At 41.6% G+C, this 22152-nt stretch overlaps 2 protein-coding genes across 3 annotated transcripts; one reads left to right on the top strand and one right to left on the bottom strand.

The window, feature by feature from the left end:
- The first annotated feature begins 9069 nt into the window (after positions 1-9069).
- Positions 9070-14369, top strand: emp1 (epithelial membrane protein 1). 2 transcript variants are annotated; one of them, XM_007560272.2, is made up of 5 exons: positions 9070-9289; positions 10726-10810; positions 12327-12435; positions 12984-13124; positions 13239-14369. In XM_007560272.2, the coding sequence occupies exons 2-5, from the start codon at positions 10736-10738 to the stop codon at positions 13394-13396; spliced, it is 483 nt and encodes a 160-aa protein (XP_007560334.1). In that variant the 5' UTR covers positions 9070-9289; positions 10726-10735; the 3' UTR covers positions 13397-14369. The 2 variants fall into 2 exon arrangements, with proteins under 2 accessions (XP_007560334.1, XP_016530940.1); XM_016675454.1 differs by having other exon boundaries at positions 9075-9289; positions 12327-12428; positions 12977-13124.
- gsg1 (germ cell associated 1) lies at positions 13456-22152 on the bottom strand. The gene is made up of 7 exons (XM_016675453.1): positions 22134-22152; positions 21754-21943; positions 19889-20198; positions 17342-17389; positions 17092-17256; positions 16891-17002; positions 13456-15511 (listed from the first exon to the last, which is right to left on the bottom strand). Exons 3-7 carry the CDS (start codon positions 20184-20186, stop codon positions 15055-15057), a joined length of 1080 nt encoding a protein of 359 aa, XP_016530939.1. The 5' UTR covers positions 20187-20198; positions 21754-21943; positions 22134-22152; the 3' UTR covers positions 13456-15054.

The raw sequence follows: 22152 nt of genomic DNA, 5'->3' as shown, positions 1-22152 counted from the left end.
GGCGTGTGTGTCTGGTTTCCATTGAGAGAGGAAGGCTTTGTGTGTGTGTGTGTGTGTGTGAGTGTGTGTGTGTGTGTGTGTGTGTGAGCTGAGTGAAATAATAAAAAAAAATTTAAAAAGCAATGGGTGCCACTGTACTGGGAGCAGGAGGAAGCAGAAATGCTTTGCAACGGCAGGAAGTGATGACATAAGAAAGGCAGTAGAGTTAGATTTTGTGAATTGAGGGGAAAAAGTGTGAAAACCCTGTGATTGGTAATCGTGGAAACATGCTAGCTCAGCTAAATATATGAGGAAATAGTTGTTGTTGAGTGAAAACTGTGGCTCAGATGATATTTAACCTTTAGAAAATTGCAGCCGTTCACGTTTACTGAATAATAAAACCAGAGTTTCCGCTTTACAGATGCGTAAAACTGATCCCTTACAGGTTTTATTAGTTGCTTGCTTGGCATACTCTCTTCATTTGGCTTTGGGCTGGCATTTACTCGTTTCATTTTACTCGTAAACTGAGTAGAAAGTAAGAGTTGAAAATATTTCAGTACATTTTCCACCACCCATGTCTCAGAGCATTGAGATTAAATGCTCGGAAAAAGTGAGAAAGATTTATTTGGCTACATTTAAATGGTCCAGATTAATATAAACAACTGGGTGAAGGTCACACCAGTGTGTTTCAGATTTATTCTCAAATTTGACTAAGGCACATAAAAACCTTCATTTTGCATTTGAGCCAATCAGAGGTGGAAGTACGGCTCCAGACTGTTTTTTGCTGAAATGTAGTTAATTTTACTCCAAACGTAACAGGACACACACCTTCCAGAAAGTCCCACATGTAATTACTGGTGTATTTATTTATTTTTTTTTACCATTCTTCTTGGCTCTCGTTTAATTTGGTTGGTTCCTTCACACAGACGTGGCTTTAGAAACTTGACGCTGGCCTGCTTTGTCCTTCCTAAAACTATCTTTAATCTGTGTTCGACATGGTTGTTCAACTAAAACACCCAATTTTCCTCCAGCGTTTAATTGTCTCACCTAAACGGTCACAACTCAGCAACCACTGAAGGAGAAGCCTGTTATCAAGTAGAAGACGATGGAAAACATATTTGTCTCTGGAAATCAAACAAGTTAATAGAGCACTGCTACACTTCAGAAATTTGTTGATTGTTAAAAAAATAAAATAAACCTGCAACTTGTTGAAGGACATTTATCTAAATATAAGTGGTGTGAGCAGTAGCTGTGTTTGATATGGGTGGTTGCCCAGGGCGTCATTAAAAAGGGGAACAAGAACTAGAAAATAAAGAACAACTTATCTGTCAGTTGTTCTCTGCTGTTTGAATACATGTGGAGTAATTTCATTTTGCTTCCTGCTGAGTGCTGGGATTCCAGTTTACAAAAAGAAAAAAAAAAGTATAATTTTTTGCGTTGTAATTGGTTGGGGGGGCAGCAGCAGGAGGGGCTCGCCCAGGGCACCAGTATTTTAGTGTTTAATAATAAACCAGCATCTTAAGGTTCTCATGTTGGGGTCTAACCCGACTCTACTATATAAAGAATCTCCTTAAACGCGTCGTCAACCTACGCAGTTTGTCACTCCATCCCTTGATGTTGCTAGAAGTCCTTTAATTGGTTGATAAACCTTTAAGAACGACTGGCTGACCTGCTGTTACCTTCACAGGCATGAGCTCATTGGAGGTGCAGGAAAAAAGGCTGTTTTGTTGTGCGGGTTGTGCTGTGTCCAGCTCCAGTGGTTAGCAATGTGTTTGTACCTGAACCGAAGCCACATCTCAATAATCCTCGGCTGGTTAGGAATGAGAAATGACTCCCTTCCTGTTGAGCAGTGTGAAGCGTAGAATACGAAAATATGCATCCATTGTCTGGGAAAAGGAAGCTGGTAATAACCGCACTGCTAAGCAACGGAAACAAAAAAATAAGGAATGGAAACTGTGTTGTGTTTTTCATCAATGTCTACTGTGACTTGTCCAGAGAAGATAAAGCTGATATGGTGGATTGGTAAAGTGACAACATAGAGAATAAATTAAATATAGTAAATAAAAGGGTTTTTTTCCTCTAAAACCCCTAAAAAAATCTGAAGTAATTAGAAAATAGAGTCCAACAATCCTAAACATCCAGGCAGAACTACAGTGGAATAGTTTTGATCAAATTATAGTAAAATGTTAGAATGGCCCAGTCAAAGTCCAGAACTTAAAGGAGATCTGTTAGCTTTCCTTTTGTAAGAAGTCAGAATAAGTCTGTGTGATACACAAAACATGTTTACTACATTTCTTGCACAAAATCATTCTCACAAAATAGACTCTGTTCTGCCTATCTTTAGCCCTTTGTTTCAGGACTCTGTCACTTTTATGCAAATGAGCTGCTTCTGGCCACGGCCTGAAACTATTCACCAACACTCTACACACGCTGCAACCACATGTGCAACTCTACATCTTCAACCCTGCAGTTACATGTTGTTCCTTCCAGTCCATAATAAAACCCCAGTTGACCAAACACACTCGTGTTTTAGCAACGAAGTGGGCGGAGCTCTGTTTGGGTTGCTAGGCGAGGGGCAGCGCCCGCTGACTGTGATGTCAGTATTAAGAGATTTCTGACAGCAAATAACAGTAAACGATTACTAGAGAGTTCATGAATGTTTTTTTTTTTACCACTTGCACTATTTCTAGAAGAAGTGGAGACAGTGGGGCCCCTAAGAGGGGTGGTAAGGGGGCCCACACCCCCCCACTGGAAAAGTGCTGACCAATCATGTTCATGTAACAAAAAGGCACACAGTCAACTTCTTCAGTGAGGACATAAATGTAAAACATATGAAAAAAAACTAGCAGCTGTAATTGGTTTTACAACGCACCGACTCACTAGGGCTGAAACCAAATGCACACCACACTTTTCAGATTGCTATGTTGTTGTTTTGTTGTAATCATGGACTGTTTTGTGTCAACCTGACATGAAATCCATAAAATACATTAGAGTTTACAGATAAAGAGACAAAATGGGGGAAAAATTCAAGGTGTTTTTTTTTTAAAGATGTTTGTCCACCACTAAGAAGTTTATCACCAAAACCAGCCTGGTGACACCAGGAAGAAAAATCCTGACTCTTTTTTGGGTTTTTTTTTTTTCAGTTGCTCAACAGCCTCAGGTCAGGTGGGAGTTGCAATACTAACTCTTACCTGCCCTCCTTTTGTGTGATCTGCCTCATTCAGAGAAGTATTTCACCTACAATCCCTCCTCCTCCCTGTAAATCCTGTAAATGAGCCCGAGGGTTGTTTTCTTTAAGAAAAAAAAAAAGTGAAGAAATCTCAGGGCAAGGTACGACGTTGTGCAAAACGGCAAAGGAATGAGACGGCCGACCACAGACTGCAGAGATTTACGATTGTGCAAAAAGAAAAGGCGGGCAGTGACTTGGCAGCCGGCTTCTGGCTTTTGTTTTGAAATTCTCCAAACTCCTCTCTTACACACACCTTTCATTTTGGGGGGGATTTGGGCATTACTCAACCATAAGGAGCAGAGCGCTGTGTTTGTTTAGATCCATCTCTTCAGATCAAATGCCTCACATTTCTCGGGATGATTGAACGCCAACATCAGCGGTTAGCGTCACCAGTGAGACAAGCAGGCGGCCGTTGATTTGGTAATGCATGACTCAGCTGACTCCACGCCGTGATAGTGGAGTCCTTGTTCGAAAGCGGCCTCCTCTTAAGTCACGTTTCCACTGTATGAAATAAAAATAATAACTTAAATGCCAAAGTGCAGGGTGGGTCGTTGTTTGAAAAGCAAAGCCAGCTTTCTGACGGCAGGTTTAAAACCAAAACTAGTCCCTCCACCCTGCGAGGAGAAGTCATTTTTAACGCAGCTGCCGTCAGCTGGGACAGCGTACAAATGCCTCGGCAACGTTTCCACACCTCTTTCCCACAGAGGTGTGGGAAAGAGGACCACAAAGATATTTGTGGTCTTGCAACCACAAAAAAATATCAGTCTGTTTTGTTGTTTGTTTCATGCGGTCGACAGACACGATTTATGCCTTTTAATTTGTTTTCTGTAAGTAGACATCTGAAAGGTGCGGTGTGCACTTGTATTCCACCCTTTTCCTCTCGCACCCGTGGATGAGATCCAGCGCAACAAACCGCTGCCACAAAAAAATCACCCAATTAGGTTGCAGAGGTTTGAAGTAAATAGGCGAACAGCTCAACTATTAGTCCTGCGCTCTAAGAATCCGACCTTTAAGAAGAAAGCCATAGTGACGGCAGCATCATGCTGTGGGAATGCTTTTGTATTATAGGCACACTGATTAGAGTTTGACAAATTTAGGTTTGAAGTGATCTTTGAATTTGACCAACATGATTTTTTTACATGGAAGCAATAATTATGTTTCAGAGCGGCTCAAAATACCAGTGGGAACAAGGAAAAGCTGCTCTGCAACTATAGGCAACATTTGAAGAACATAAATTATTTTTGTTCAAAATTTTACTACTTTTTTTTCCCGGTTTATTTTTTGCATGTTTGACCAAGACAGTCAAGTTATTGTTTTTGTTTGTTTCAGTTTATTATTTATGTTACTCCTAATTGCACTAACAGAACAAATTAAAGTTGTTTTTACATGTTTGACCTAGCTAGTGAAGCCATCAGTGTATGTAAGTGTGTTGCACCGGTGCAAAGTTATCAAATAAGTTTCTAATTCAGTACATTTATGTCTGCATTTTTTTAAAGAAAAAAAAAGTGTTTATTCAATTCAGTTTTTCTGTATCGGATCAGTATCGGCAGATACTAAGAATCAGATATTGGTATCGGAAGTGAAAAAAGTGGATCGTGCATCCAAGGTGGCGATTTGACACCTTCTGAAAATTTGTAGCAAGACTGAAAGCTGAGAATAAAAACGTTTGGCATTTTAAATCTTAAAAATTTACCTTTCTAAGAATGTTTTGTCAATTCAGTTCCTTTAAGAAAATCACATGCAATGAAAAGCAATAATTCCTTTACTGCTGTGATAAGCTGTGCTAACAGTTGATGGTGAATGCGTAATGGTTCATTTTAATTGGTTTATTTTCAGTAATTTACTATAGTATTTGTCGGTTTAGACTTGACCCTTTGTAAAAAAAAAAAAAAAAAAAAAAGGCAATATTTCAAGTTAGTGTTGCATAAAAAACACAATGAAGTTGGTTGTAAGTGAGCTAAAGTGAGTTCAAGGGGTTATAATACCTCTGCAAGGCTGCGAGTCTTACTTCATCACCGCTCTGGTTTTTCAGGTAACCGAGCCACCGGCCTCTCCTATTGGTCTTCCGCCTGGGCTTTCACAGGCACGTGACTGATCCGTTTCTTCTGCTGAAATTTTAAAAACATGTTGTGGCCAAACACCTTTCCCCCCGACCCCCCCTTTTTTTTTTTTTTGCTGTGGCATGGCTCAACATCCAATAGGTTTCCACTCTAAAAAAGAAAAAAAAAAACTAAATCATGGCTGACTAATGTGTGACTCATGGCATTTCCTCTTCTTAAAATACACTAGGATTTGAAGAAAAGCTAAAAAAGAACATCCTTACTTAGGTTTTTTTTCTTGTTGTTGCCGCTCCACAGTCATTTCCCTTTGGGCTTTTTTATTATTATTATTCAGACGCTCTCTGTGCATATTGTTTGCTGCATAGATTGAGCAGCAGGGAGTGGCACATTTCTCCTAAAGATCGTTGCAAACCTTGCCTCCTCTCACCTGCGGGGTGGGGTAGCCCACACCCAGAACACGAGCAGGTCCAACCGCATTCTGGTTTGTCCTTTTCATCCTCAATCCTCTGCCATCCGTCTCACATCGCGTCCTGGAAGCGGTTTGGGTCTCAAGATGCCTCACTGCATAGCTATTCGGTTGTTTTTCTCCTCCCGCCTTTCCCCCCCACCCCCCGACTCCATCTTGAGTCACATTGCGAAGCGGGATGTGTGTTATTTCCATGCATCAGAGGCCGAGTTACTCATCTTTTGGTGTGTTTGTCTGAGGTTTTCCAGGCTGCACATCTTCAAAATTACCTCCCATTAAATGAAGCTGGCATGTTGAAAGGATTGTTTGAAGGTGTGGCGTCTGGGACACAGAATGATCCGTTCCAGTTCATCTCACTCCCACTCCGTTATGTAATTACACTCCCAGCTTCTGGGTCTGACCTTTGACCCGGTCAGAACGCAGCCACACGGGCAGCCGTCTGCTGTCTGAACTGGTGGCGTGTTTTCTCCTCACCAAGGGTCGAGTTGGTGGAATATTCCCCTCATGATGAGCTCAGACTCTCCGTATGTCCCAAGTTTTTTTTTTTCCCAGACGTTTTGCATATGAAAACTAACTAACTGTTCCTGATGCGCGTGCCGCCCCAGCCCCCTTCAACTCACTTTGCACTGAACTCGCAGCTACCTAGAAACTGGATTTAAACTTGGAAGCGGTTTCACCGCACCTCCAGGCTGAACTTGGCTGACGTCGCCGTGCTCACTGTGTGTTACGCCTCCATCGCTGATTTGACGTTTCCGACCCAAACCGGCACTGATATTTAATAAGTGCACTGTAAAACATCCGAAGGTGGGCTTAGCTTGACATTGAGATGCAAGAAAAGTCAACGGGAGAATTGTTCTGGTTTTAATTCAAAAATGAAAAGCTCATCAAAAATGATTCAGCAATTAGTCTAAACATTGTTTGTTTTTTATGTTTTAGTTCTGACAGCGCATTAATCTTCAGTTGTGAGTCATTGTGATAAATTTATTCTCAATTACCTTATTGAGTTAAGATTGATTAGTTATTGTAAATTGGAAGAAGAATGTCTAAAATGTATTTTATTGAATTTTAATTAGACTGAACAAACTTTTGCCTTAATAACACAAGAGGCGGGTCGCTGCAACACACATCCATTTCACTCACAACACAAGATACAAACACATGTCAATGTCAATGTCAAATTTATTTATATAGCACCTTAAAACAGGTATAAAACTGCACCAAAGTGCTGTACAAGAACGACAACACAAATGACAAAACAGAGTAAAAACAATACATCAATTAAATGCCAAAGAGTAAAAATGAGTTTTAAGAAGTGATTTAAAATGATCCAGGCTGTGGGCAGATCTAATCTGGAAAGGCAAGTTGTTCCATAACATGATGCAAAGCACTCTGGGAAATTGTTCCCACTCCCTCATTCAGTTCTATTTTTATACTAACTTAAAAACCTGAGCTCTCTCAACTTTTGGAGATATGACAAAATGAAGAAAATGTTAACACAACTTACAGCTGCATGTTTGTCTTTCAAAACTCACATAATTGAGGTCAAAATCTTAAACCTGCGATATTCCTTTGACTTGAAGATTAGAAGTTAGACGCAACTACACGTTTTCACAATGTAATTTATCGTAAATTTTCCAGTATTTTGTTGGGATTAAATTTAATAGGGCAATAAAGAGTGTGAGTTCATTTAACTGAAAGACGTTTCCAAGCCTTTCTAAAGATTTGTATAGAAATTTGGGTCTGGACTTTGACTAGACCATTTTAACACACACGTATCCTTTCGGTCTGATGGAAGAAAAAAAGCCAACAGGATCGTCAGAAATATATCTCCATCTACCTTCCTATCTACTACCAACCAGACTGACAGTCCCAGTTGAAGAACTGTGGGCCCTCAGCATGATGCTGCCATTGCCATGCTTTTGCATGGCAATGGCATGCAATGCTGCTTTTGCATATTGAGCCGTTTGGCCTACTAAAAAATTATGCCACACATCTCGTCTTCTGCTCCCGCGCCTCAGTTGTGTCGGATTTGAAACGCAGGAATCCACTCACAACTCTGCAGGCTGATGATGAACAAGGAGATGTTTGTTTGTTTGTTTGTACTTTTCCATTTGATGTTTTTTATGGATAGAAGGTTTACTGCAGTTCAGAGTGTTTCCCCCTCAGTGTCCTGTTTCTTGCAAGAGTACAACCACAAGTTTCTGGGAATTTTTTTTACCAGTACAAAGTATCGTTGCACATCTACAGAGTAAACATTTAGCCTGTTCAGATTTTGAAAATATCTATGTGTCAACTGGACTTCATGTTAACATCTGCTAACATCCATTTTCCAGTTTTGCCAAAGATTCTCAATTACATTTCAGTCTGGAACTGGTCGGCCGATTCTAATTCAAACCCAGGACTCTCAAAACGTGGTGCAAGAACTTACTGGTTGTACTTGGGCTGCCTTTTCATGCCAGTCACAAGAATGTCTGGTATCAAATGCTTTCAAAGTAGATATGACTCTAATAACTATATTGTGACATTAAACAGAAAGCAAGTGCTGGTAGCTGCTTATTGCCAAGTCCTGCTCTCTCAAAATACCCAGCTTAGATCTGGGAAACTCAACTGTGCTCCAGATGGATGTTTAGGGACAAATACTCGACAACAGCTCTAAAAAACACTGAGAAATGCCTCGTTATGCAGATGACAACACGCCTCCAGAGTACAAATGAGACACCAAATAAACTGTAGCCTCACCTTACTTCACAGCTCACCTTAAACTAAACAGTACAAAGTGTCTTAGAGGCAAATGACAATCTGTCACCGCGCTCATTTGGAGCACATCACTCCGCAATGAGAATTAAACGGTGACCATGAGTAATAACAATTGATGTCACAGCCGTGCGAAATGTCTCCCAACCTCCCCACCCTTTGCATTCCAGCGTGTTCCTCCTCAGTTTGCAATTAGGCAACGACTTGCTCCCGTTTGCCCCCCGCCCCGTTGCCACCAGCGACATGCCTTCGTCCTGAAACACCCTGGGAAAACACGACACACATCAGGAGGAAGAAGCTACACGGGTCATCGTTTACATGCCTAAATATACACGCGCATGTCGCCCGTGGCAACCACATTGTGATTATGCTTAGCTGGTTTGCAGTCTGTCGCCATGGCAGCGTGCGCCCAGTCAGAGTTTTAGGAGTTCCCCCCTAAGCATGGCCAGTGAGTCACCAGCGGCAATCATGAGAGTAAAATCAACATCTTCAGCTGATTGGCAAAGACTTGAGAACGAGAGGGGGGAAAAAATGACTTGCTTGGGTTTGTGAGTGTGTGCGTGTGTGTGTGCATGTGTGTGAGAGAGAGTAGCATATGGGCAGAACAGACAGGAGAAGGAGGCAGAGATTGTGTGAAAGGCAAACAAGAGGCTTGTCTGGGTGTGGACGTAAAAGAGGGCTGGGTATAAGTGGGTGTGGGAGTTTGTTTCTTATGTTTGTGCATTTAGACTCGCAGCCTGGAATTAGGATCATTGACAGCAGGAGGAAAAGGACGTGGAAGAGACACGCAGCCGTCTAACAGTAAGTGAGAGTTTTATCCCCGGTGCTTCTCAGGGCCGAGGCAGAGTCCAGGAGGGTCAGAGAAACCACATTTGACTATGCTTTCTTCTAACGGTCTGCTTTGGATGCTTTAACTCAAATTCAGAGGAAGAAAGGTGCACACTCAGTTGTCTACCTTAACCTGAACCTGTTTTTAATTTTCTACTCTGCTACTCTTTCACTGCTGGTTTAACTTTCCAGGCATGGTGGGATAAATTGAAATTTGGCTTGAAAATGTGGGTGAATTTAAATAATTTGAATTTCCAGCTTCGAAAATTGCAAATGAGATTTATTTATTTATTTTTTAATTTTCCGGGATGGGAAACTCAGCAATACATCGAGGCCAGACGTTAAAGTCTCTGCAGCAAAAGATTTGACAAGTTTGGCCTTTTTGAGTGAAAGTTGGAAGAACCGAATATTCCTCGATTAAACTTTCTAAAAATACACAGTTTAATTTCTTTTAATTTTTTTAAACTTATCTAGATTTTATAATCTGGTTAATTTCTCAAAAGAATATGTTTTTTTTTGTTTGTTTGTTTGTAGCTTCTCAGCGCTTAGGGTTGAGAAGGGAGCTAAAACAAAAAGTGAATCTCGTGGTTTCCCACGGTGAAACGGAAGGCGGAAAAGTCGAAATGATGCCCCGAGCTCTGGTCACATGTCTGCCAGCTCGATGCCCCGTGCCTCCAGGAGGTTTTTCCTTTTTTTTTTTTTTTTGCTTGGATGATGACACGGAACATGCCAGAATGTTTTTTTTGTTTTTTTTTTTGGAGGGCCCAACCCTTGACCGCTCCTTTACCAAACCAGCACATTCCAAGAACCTCTGATGTCTCCCACCATATTTCACCCAAACGCGGCTCGTGTACACACGAGGCTCTTTACGAGCGACTAAAACTGTAATTACAGTTTTACAGTGAAAACATGAAGCAGTTTGTAAAATGGCTTCTGCGTTTTTTTGTTTTGTTTTGTTTTGTTTTTTAAGGCAGGCAGGGCTGCATCGTGTGCCAGAGTGTGGAGGGATCAGCATCTTGGTGAGAGAACTGGGCGTGTACGCTACAGTTATTTCAGGGAGTGGCAGGTATCCTTCAAGCATTAGACAAGCCCATACTCATCTACCCACCAGGAACTCTTCCAGGCCCTCCCTGCCAACAATTTCTGTGTTTACTGACCCCCCTCCACCTCTCTCCCCAGCAGAACCACTTTTATAGACATAAACCTGAGTTTGGTTCATGAGAACCCATTGGCTCTCTCTCTCAATAACCCAAATTAGAAATGGAGTACAAAGGCCCTGAGTGGTTGTGGCGCCTTTTGGTTTCAAGCCTTTTAGAGCGAGCGGGTTGACGTCCATGATGTTTTTGTTGTAGCTGCACATTCAAAATTGTCAACTTCAAACCCCGTTTGCTTTCCGTTTGTCCCTGCAGGAAAGTCATCATGCTGGTTCTCATCGCTCTCTCGATTCTTCACATCGCAGCCATCATCCTGCTGCTGGTGGCCACCATTGACAATGTAAGTAAAGGCTCCGTGAAAACGCGTCACGCAGGTTTGCTCAGTTTTAGCTCGTCTTAAAGATTGCTCAAGAAGAGTGAAAAGGATAGCTTAGCAAAACGAAATGCATTTAATAGCTTACCTACAACGGAGAATTAGGTGCAAAGAGAAAAATATGATTTCAGGAACTGACTGTCTGACAAGACGACCCCGATTCCCGTGGCAGATGTCCAACCGTGACATCTGCCACGCTTCTCCTGAGCATCATGCTAAGACTGAAAGGAGGGTCTTTGTTTTGGGTTCTACTCTTCCAAAATGTGTTGTGCCAGCAGGGGGCGATAACGTTGCAATTAGTATAATCAAGCAGATGAGACAGATGTGTGGGGGGGGAAGAAGGGGGGTAGAAAATATGTTATATTATTGCTGTGAGGTTTTTTTTACACAAAAAAGTGAGAAGCGAGTCTCTACATCATCACTTTCAATTGTTCTAGCAGATAATATACGTTTTGCTAAATATCCGGGTTAATATGAACATAGTCTTAAATCCAGATTTGGCTAAAGCTAAGCTAACAGCTTGTTCGAAGATGGGCGGGAACTGAAGTTGACTTCTAGCATCTCAAAACAACTTAAGTCAAAAACATTATACTAGTTCATGCTAAGGCTATTTTATCAATTTTTAAACCATCATAACATTTGGTTTGGCTGATCATTGACATTGAATAATTGACATAGGAAATAGAGGTTGGAGGCGGTGCACCACCTCTGATCTTCCTATATGAAACACAAACTAGCAATGCAAGATGTAAAGAGTTCCAGATTGAGTAACTAGTTAAAATAGAAGGTATTGCAAAACTAACATATTATTAATAATTTAAAACTAAATGTTCTCTCTGCTTACTATCAAACACACAATTTAAATATTCAGTTCTCGGTTTGTTTCTCACTGGAAAGCCATTGGTGGCGTACAATTTCTTTCCCCCATTTCCCATGTAAATCGAATTCTCTGAAACTAACCACCCAATGCAAACATGACCACCACGGTTTTAAAGGTTCATGAAATGACATCAGCATAAAATACTTTGAGATTTTAGTTGTGTTAAGTCGTGAACTTCAGTGACCAAGAGAGTAATCTACCGCAGGGAAGATATTGACAGCATGTGACCTAATCTAACAGACTTTCAGGTCCCTAAGTCTGATCACCTGAGTGTCGTCTCTCTAGACTTTCATTCCTCTCCTGTTAGCGTCTCACTCTTCCGTTCCAGGTCGCATACCCGTCATTTCTCCTGGTCACAGTAGATCACAGTTAGTTTAACAAGCCAACCTGCACACGCTGCTCAAGACACATTCAAATGTCTAAGATTTCTCTGAGCGCTGCGCTCCAAAGTGAGGAATGAGTAATGAGTAATACCTTGGTTATGCGCCATCCATCCTAAAAAGGCTTGACGTTTTCTCTTCGCTAAGGTTAACACATTCATGGAATAATGAAATGGACTGTGTGTCAAAGGATTTGATTTGATTTGTCTGCTCATCTCATCAGGCCTGGTGGGTAACTTTTAACCCACAAACGAGCACCGATGTGTGGGGGCGCTGGGTGTTGACAAACAACAAGTGGAACTTGACCGATCTCCCAAGCAGCTATGAACAAGGTAAGCATCAACTGTCTTCCCAAAACACTGATGAATTTCACCTCGATTTCCAACCATGCATTATCACTTTGCTCACATCAGTTCACATACTGATTGTTAGCATAGGAAGCATGGATATTGCTTTTAAAACAGAGATATAATCGAAAGAAACATTTATCTTGTTTGAAAAAACACAAAACAAGAGCTCTAATTTGTTGGTGGATAATCATCAATTGATATAAACTTAAAAAAAAAAAAAATATATATATATATATATATATATATATATATATATATATATATATGTGTGTGTGTGTGTGTGTGTGTGTGTGTGTGTGTGTGTGTGTGTGTGTGTGTGTGTGTGTGCGTGTGATTTGGGTCAAAAAAGGGAATCAACCTGAAAATTATATACGTTTCTGATAAATTAACTAATAAAAGTTTTTTTTTCCCTCAAAAGTGAAGACTGGAATCTTATTTAGTATAAAAATAATTTGTTATGATGTCACACACGTCGCCTCCTTATTTGAGCCCTGACTGATGACTGTCGCTCTCTCTGGCTCCCCCTGCAGACTACCTCCAGGCAGTGCAGGCCACCACCGTGCTCGCCTGCATTTTCTCCATCATCGCCCTGTTCGTGTTTATCGCTGAGCTCTTCACCCTCCCGAAGGGAAGGAGGTTCACCATCTCTGGGGTCTTTCAAGTCCTCGCCTGTAAGTCACGCTTGCGAAAGAACGTTTCTGCACGCTTCCCGACGGGTCTAAATCGTCACCGTTCTTTTCTTTTTTTTCTCCTCTCCCCGTCCCCTCTCTCAAAATCCTCTTCAGGCCTGTTCATCATGATCGCAGCGTCCATCTACACGGACCGTTTCCACATCAACGAGAAGAGCATTGGTAACTACGGCCACAGCTTCATCCTGGCGTGGATCGCCTTCGGTTTGACGTTCATCTCCTCCATCGTTTACTTTGTGCTACGCAAGAAGTAGCATGGAACAAGTTGGACACTAGATCATACTCCACGTTTGTTTTGTTGTTTTTTTTTCTCTTTTTTTTGGAACAGATCCACTCTTTCAGCTACAATCCTGGTTTTTTTTTTGTGTTCATTAAAGTTAAGCTGCTAGTGTGAACACAACAGACCTGTGGATATTTTCACATACACTTAACGTTTGACCGAGTCTGTCTTCGACTAACGAAGCAGGAGTCGAACTCAGTCGTATCTAAGTGTGTTTTCAGCCCAGAGTCGGGCTGGTTTTCTTCAGGGCATCTATGGATACAGTTTTTTTTTGTTTGTTTGTTTGTTTTTTTGTTTAAGCTGAACAGAGAAAATCCTTCAGGTTTACAATAAATTAAAACTTAATGATTAGTTTTTCGTCACTATTTTCAAAGAGATCATTAAGCTTTCGACTGGCGGCAGTATAACGACGATCAATCAATATTCAAATGTGGTTATTTTTGTTTTATGTACTTTTACATTTATGAATATGTATGTTACAGTAGATTTAAAAAAAGGGTATTTTGTTATTTTCTTTGATGTTTTTGCATTATTTTATTGTTAGTTTATAAATTTTTTTCTATCTTCTCTAATAAAAAGACGTTCTCTTTTTAATGCTGAACTAATATGATGGAAATGCCTTCGATTAAATAATTCTCCTCTAAAAACATTATAGATATTGGAATAAGAGATATTTGTGATTAGGAGAGACTAAATACTCTGGAGTGAAGTTATCGGCGCCACAGATTCATGTCAATTTTAGAAAAATCCAAACTTTGTGCGGAAATGCCGTTAAAATCTTTCCACTAGCCGCGTTCCCACAAAGGGAACCGTTTGAGTAATGAAGCACGAGACATGATGTGTAAATAGGATTTCTTCCCAACAAAGCTCTGTGTGTCTGATGTTTATTTTTGCTACATGAATGATCATTACAGTGATTTTTGAAATAATAAAACTTTTCATTTTCACCCTGTGGTGACTCGTCATTTATTTTTTCCACCAGAGTTGCAGTAAATGGATGTCAACTGGTGTAGTTCAGTAATTTTGATTCAAAAGTGAAACAAACATACAGGATAGATGATACAGGAGCGATGGTTCACAACAAGATATTCATTTGAGTTTAAACAGAGATGAGGTCATTCATTCTGTGGATAACTGCGGGACAGCAACGACAGTAACAGAAAAGTTATTGCCGAGATGTTTTCCTTTTAAATCAAAGTTGTAATAGAAGTAGACAGTTACATTTTGCAGTTTTATTGTACTTCATAACTGTATGCTTATTGCAAATAAATGATGTTTAAATTTTTGATCAATATTTAAACAAAGAGACCAAACATACTTTCACATGGACTCTAAAGGGTTGAAGGAACAGCAGCTGATTTAATTCAGGTTCGCTGTTTCGGACTTTTTTCTTCCACTCAATTTTCCATCCTAATCCTTGGACAGAGTGCTCCGTGAACAGAAAGGTTGTTGTTGAGTTAGTGACCGTCTGCTGGTCAACTCAGTAGTCTTCAACCAAAACCTAACCTACCATCCTTGTAGTCATTTTTGACCAAAAGTGATGATAAGTGACGATATGCGTTTCACTTTTTGAACAAATTCACTGAAATAAATTCCCTTTTTGACGATATTCTGAGATGCGCCTGTGAGAGTTCAAAGCGGGCTGTAATCCTCGTCCCGATCGAAGGGATGCTCCTTGCATCGCGGGAGCATCATGTGAACGGAGATGGAGGGCGAGAGAGACGGGGAGGACAGGGAGAGGCGGTGGAACGGGGACGCGGGTGCCGGGTGGGGCGGGGGAGGAGGGAAGGAGTCCGAGTGGGTCAGGGGAAGCGAGTGGGAGTGGGTGAGTCTCGGCGAAGCGGGCGGCGGAGGCTCATAGTAGGGAGACAGATGGGAGATCATGGGGGCAGGCAGAGGGGCGGACAGGGTGACGGGCAGGTTTGGGGGGGTGTAGTAGGGAGCGGGTGGCAGGAGGCCCATGAAGTTAAAGCTGCAGGGGTTGAGGCTGGAGCTACTCCTGGGCCCCACCATCAGGACCTTCTTGGTGTAGTTGTTCAGGGTGGAGACACCCGCCGCCATGCACATGGTGAAGGCTAGCCACACCAAACTGACAGAGACAAGAACAAGAGGCACGCTGTTCATGACAATTTCTGAATCAGACTTAAATGTGCGAGCAAAAACAGCTACATCACTGCAGGATTTTTCTCTTTTGTTCTTTTAATTGATTGCATGTGTTTGTAGAAATATGGTTTGGTTTATTTGTTGTTCGGCGACCAGGGCAATCATTGGTAAACGCCAAAAGTGATGGAAGGAGTCCTTTAGGGCTTGCTTGTTTGTAGGGAGATCTGAAATAACAGGCAGGTACCAAGTGACTCAAAACCCCAACCCCAACCCTACCCGAACCCCAAACCTTCCCCTCACACCCCACTAAAAACTGGGGTGTGAGAGGAATTCAGGGAGGCTATGGAGTTGGAGTCACTTGTCCCAAGACAAGTGACTCCAACGGGACACAGGATGTGCTTAGTTTGGGAACCTTGACTCCTCAGATTGTTTACTGCTAGAACAAGTAAATTCAAATATCCTTAATCTGTTCACCATGGACTAGACATGGTCATGGGAGCAGGGAAGAAGTAAATGCATCACCTTTGCAGAGGTTGTTTCAATAGTTAAATAGCTCCCCAAGGACAGTGTGTGGATGACTTCTGTCCTGGGGAGCTGAAGGTTATGGATACCATGGTATTATCATTGCTGGCCATGGAGGACTGGAACCAAACTGCCCCCCTCTGGATAGGGGCTCAATCACTGCCTCAAGCAAAACAGTCCAAGTATCAAAAGCTCACAAGTGATGGTTGGCCTCATTTGGGGTAACGTTCCTCTGGACCAAAAATATTCCATTTAGGTGGTTTGGATGTCTATTTGAGATGTTTATCATTGGAGAATTTTAAGTTATGTCCTTCTGAAAGGAGAAACCCAAACTAGCTGGAGGAACTTGATATACCTTCTGGCCAGAGAACAATTAGCAATCCTCCTAAACTGGAGAGTGATGGGAGAGAGATAGTAGCTTCTCCTAATAGGCCTGCTAGCTAGCTAGCTAGAGAGTGATGGGTACGGGATATATAGTAGGTTCTCCTTGTAGACCTGTTAAATAGCTAGCTAGATAGCTTGTGGGACTCCTGCTAGCTAACTAGCTAGTTACTCAACTAGCTAGTTACTTAACTAGCTAGATAGGTGTGGTCAGGAAAATTGAGGTAAGTCTTGGATTCAATGGGACACATTTACCCTTCCTATACACACTGGAAGGGTAGCAAGTGAAATTTAAGAGCAGAAAATACTTTATATATATATATATATATATAAATTAATTGAAACAGAAGTGACCCATTTCAATATTTGGAATAGTAAGTATACCTGCAGCTTTGATAAGGCGTTCAGTGTTTCTGCGCCTTTAAAATGTTCCGATAAAACAGAAAGGTCCAACAAACTCACTAGAACGCCCAGGAGTAGCCGTAGCTGTGAGGTTTAAAGTCTTCTGGTCCCATTGAAACCGTGGTCTGAAACACCTGCATGAACATCATGTGACCCACCATCCCAAGAAGACCTGCAGCGCACGAAACACCCCCAGAAAAATCAATGTTTTCATTTAAAACCAGCAACCCAAATATAGATCTGAGGTGGCAACAGCTGTACCTCCCAGGACCGTGAAGACAGCTGCAAAGGCGTTGAGCATCTGGCCCCAGCGCAGCGTGGAGGGAAACCAGGCCGCGATGCACAGCTGGGCGGACAGCAGCAGGCAGCTGACCAGCAGCAGGCCGACGTACATGAACTCCAGCGTGAGACACAGCCAAATCATTGCTGCAGAGGAAGAAACGGAGGCTCAGAGCTAAAAGAACAAACACGGACGTCAAACAATCATCCAGCAGGAGGAGGGAGAATTTACCTTCCTCTGATTCAGGAGTCAAACTGTAAAACCATCGACATTTCTCTTCTACAAAGACAAAAAAAAGGGGGTTATAAAATAAACTCACAAATCTGTATGGACAGAAAACATGATAAACATCCAAAGTCCTTACATTAAACACCAAGAATTACATCAGAAACCTTCTTTTTTTTTTCTTCTAGAGGAAACCCCAAGTTTAATTAAACACATCCATCAACTATTATGTGGCAAGACCGTTTGCATAAAGCGCTTCTAATGCTGGGCATAACCTGATGGGGGATTATGGGATTTGTTTGGCGTAAATCTGCCAGGATGGCAGCGGAAAGAAAAATATTAGCTGCACCAAAAGCTGAAACACAGGCTAGTGGGGATTTTTTTTTGCCCCAAAGATGTTAAAAATAATAATTTAAATAGAGGAAATTTCTCCAAGATATCAGCAAGAAAGCAATTATTCCTCTCAGAAGAATCTTGATTGGCTCCAGCAGCAGCAGCAGCAGCAGCAGCATCGTCCCATCTCAGTTTTTAGTTAAGCTTCTTTGCGGCTTGATTGCCAAACTGTTTAAATGATAGCTCCAATAATCTGCCTCCGAACTCATAAAAGGATGAGTCTTAAAGAAACAGGTGCGACCAGGGACAGCAGGAGAAAATCAAGACTGCATCATCAACATGTACAGTCGGAAAAATAGAACGGGCGCCATCTTGTGCTGTCAGACGTCTTTTCTGACTCTGCAGACTTAATAAAGTCGTCATACACTTTGATTTTTTTCTAATTTCAAACACAAACTTCTACATAATTTATGTGTCAAAGCAACATAAGGTAGTTCTGATTTGAAGTGGAGAAAAAACAACATTAGAGACATTGTTAATATCCAATTCAAAACAACCAATTGCCTCTAATCAATAAAAAAGTATAACTGAGTCTGCTCTGATTGGTGGTTTTCGACTGGGAGCATTTCGTCATATGACAATCGTGGCATTGGGAGGAGACAGAAATGCTCAGTGTTTTCACAGATTATCTGTCTTGTGTCACGAAACTGACAGTTTCAGCAAATACTAAACTTTTTGACCTGCATTCAAGCTGTTTAAAGCTAACGCCACACATACCCCTGAACTAGCCAAGAAAACCTTAGAACTATGCGTTACTTCCTGTTGAGCTACTGAATCCCGGACGTACACTTTAGTTTTTGCATTTGAACTTCTTGTCTTTCTGTTCTAAAGAGGTGAGCAGCTGCGCCGAAGAGGCCGACGGTTCAACTCCCTACGTCGTTCTTGCTCGGTTCGTCTAATCAGCTGCAAACGAGACGATGATAACTCGGCCCATGTTTGTGAATCCTGTTAACCTTTCGCCTCCCTGGCTTTTAATCCATAATTGAGTCGTGCTGTTGAAGTCTAAATCTCTGTGAGCAGAACTCGCCATGGTGATAATCCTCTTTGGGCCGAGCACACAGGCTCACAGTCACACATCTACATGAGAGCCAAGGCTCATCCAAACTACTGCTCTGTGTCCTGCTTCATAGTGGGACCAGTAGTGGTTTTGCTACATGAAGTCCAATTAGCATTTCCAGTAAACAGCATGTTATTGCAATCCCTCATGATGAGATTGTTTTAATATTTTAAGCGTCACATGTAAAAATGGATTAGCATCTTTAGATTTCCTCAGAAATCCGTTGTTCTTTCATTTATTAATTTTCTTCAACCTATGTAATCCCTGTCAGAGTTGCTAGTGACATGTTCAGGCTTTTGCATCAACTAACAAGAAAAACAACATCCAGCCATTGATTTCCTACACAATTCAATTCTAACTTCTCATCTGTTTTTCTCCAATTGAACTCGATTTCTTTGGTAGAATTTCAATGGGGCCAATCAGCGAACAGAAGGAGAGGATGTGAAAGACGACATTGATTTTCGGTAGATATTAACCAAGTCGTTCAGGCCGTCTTGGCAACCCTTCCAAAGAACTGAGTTAACATTAACAGCCTTCGGTTCCCCACTTCTCTCTTTGCTTGGGAGGATGGTTGTTCACAATGCAGACAATTTCCTGTAAGCTTCTTAGCATTAAACTGGCTCATTACATATGCTACGGGCAAACATTGGAAATTGGGTAAAATTTAAACCCTCAACAGAGTCCACGCTCTCAGGAAACAACCCTCTAGCAAAGGGTAGAAGTTTTCTGGGGTTTTTTTTTTACCCATAAATAACATTTCATTTCAGGGTATAAGAGTAAAGTGGACTATATTCTTGCACATATCATGCCATCTGATGTAGGTGACATAGATGTTTCTCCAAAACAGACAAGCTCGAGAGTCATGTTGTATTCAGCTGGTTCAGACGTCTGACTCGTCTGCTTTAAATGCTCCACAGACAGCGAGAGGCTGGTGGGAGACCTCTCTGTGACCTCTCTGTGTTCTGGCGATTTCTGCTGCTGGAACTAGCCAGTCCTCTTTAGGACTTTACTTTTGACTCTGCAGAGAACATCGTCTCTTCATTATATTTACTTCTTTTTTTTTTCCCTCTAGGGTCAACCGACTAAAACCCTCGCTCTCTCACCCCATTCGTCCACGTAGATGTTCTCCTCGCAGATGATGAACAGGCCGGTGTGGAAGTATGGGAAGACGAAGCGGTCGTCACCCGTCTCCCAGAAGAACTGGATGTTGGAGGTGTTGGACACGCCTGGCACAGGGATGCACCGCTTGAACTTGGTGGCCGTGCAGAGAGGCTTGGGTACCTTCTGCCGGCCCGTGCACCAGAAGGAGGAGGTGAGGGCCACGGTGCTCAGCAGGAGGGACACCACTGTCTGGAAGAAGGACAGGGAAGGGGAGCGCACTCTCTTGAGGAAGGCCATCATAGGAGGAGGAGGCTGGCGGAGGAAAACGAGGGTTAAAATACAGACATCTAATCCTTTTTACTGGTCTTTGTTGAGATGACATGCACTTTAATCTCCAAGGAGATGCAACAGATGGGTGCATATGGAGTTTGTGTAATAAACTCCTAAAACTTCTGTGTGTTTTGTTGTGATTTTTATGTGACAGACCAACACAAAATGGAGGACAGGGAAGGAGAAAAGCTGAAGGTTCACCTTTGACCCTGAACAGCCAGGACTAAAGTGGAAGATAGTGAGCGATTTTCTCAGCTGTATTTCATTTTATCTGTTGAGCATGGACTATTATCTAAATGTAGACACAGAAAAAAAAAGAAACTGTTTTGCTTTTTTTTTTAATGTTGCAAAAGTGTGAGAATCTCGTTATGTTTCGACTACAATGAGCTACAGGTTTCCCTTTCTACAAAAGTCTAACATTGTTTCTTTCAAATATTACATTTACTAAATAAGTCATGTTCATACTAAAATGATTTCCGCCTTTTAATGATAAAAAAAAAATTGAAATAATTACTTCTTCCACCACGGATTTGGATCAAAGCATGTCCATGTGTCTGAACGGCTCAGTGAGACTCCAGCCCTACGTCCCACTGAGAACCTGTGGCAAGACATGAAAACTGATATTCATCCGAATCTGGGTTTGAATTATTTAACAAAAATAAAATAAAATAAAGTAAAAATCACTCTCGAGACGTCTGTAACCTCTCTAGACCAATCATTGCGGCTGTAACTATGGCTAAAAATTAAAAATCACAACAAGATATAAAAAAAGTGAAGGTAATAAATACGTATTTAATACCGTATTAATATTTTTCGCCTCTAAGTTGCAAACTGCCTGCTTTAAAATAAAGTAAGACACATAAAATGTAAACATTCTGGTAAGAAAAATGTATTTGTTCCCTTTAATGGAAAAGTTTCATCACTTTTGAAAAAAATTTTTTAATTGAATCTAAAAGTGTAATTCCTATAACAGGTATTGATAAAAGTGGCTATTTTGTTTTGAAGCGTCTTGTATCTTTTGTGGCTCGTCACTTTCTTTAGCTGGAGCGAAGACAAAACCCGATCTTAGTGCTGTAAAGGTCGCTGACCTCTGGTAGAGGAAAACCCAAAATAATTAAAGAGACAGTAGCTGGTCTTCAAAGTACTGATTCAGAGGCCTGAACAAAACTACACATCACACTGTCAAGACTTTTTAATTTTTTTGTCTTTTTGCTGATAAAAAAAAAAAAAAAACCTTCAAACAATGGATCATTTTTAGCCCCTCTTCCCAACGTTGGGCTGTTTGTGTTGGTCGGTCACAAAAAGTCCCAATAAAATTCGCAGATGTTGCGAAGGGCTACGAATGAATTTTTACAAAACGCTGATCGTTACCAACTTTTGCAGACAGACAGAAACTCACACAGCCCTGATGAAGGCGTACTATATTAACTGGAGAGGAAATCTGCCATCGCCATGGAAACCGTCCAGGAGACGGGACGCGACGCACCCGAGCGCTCCAAGTCCAACTGTGTGCTGGAGACAAAGGAAGGATTCTCACCTGCTGTGCGTCTTCCCTCAGCCTCCGCTTGGAGTGAAAAAGTGGAAAAGAAGTGACGGCCCCCCACTCCCACTCCGCTCCACTGATGACGGGAGGATTTTGGTCGCCACGGTGACCTCTACGGGGGTGTGTGACTGTCACTCCGACACAAGCAGGAGCGTATCTCTCAATCACACACACACACACTCGCCTTTAATCCAGCCGTATAAATAAATCCAAAACAGACAGCTCAGGTCCATCTGTTTCAATTTCATTCCTAGACTCATTTTGATCCATTTCATTCCCTTCCTCCATTCCATCCCCCAATCTCCAGCCAAGGCTTTTCAGCCTGCACCAGCCATGTTGGTTTGATTTAACCTCGACACACTGACCAAAGCTACACACACACACAAATACACA

The sequence above is a fragment of the Poecilia formosa genome, unplaced genomic scaffold (genome assembly GCF_000485575.1).
Source record: "Poecilia formosa unplaced genomic scaffold, Poecilia_formosa-5.1.2 Scaffold114, whole genome shotgun sequence".
NCBI lineage: Eukaryota > Metazoa > Chordata > Actinopteri > Cyprinodontiformes > Poeciliidae > Poecilia > Poecilia formosa.
Note: the sequence above shows the minus strand (reverse complement) of the source record. Positions and strands in the feature narration are given on the sequence as shown.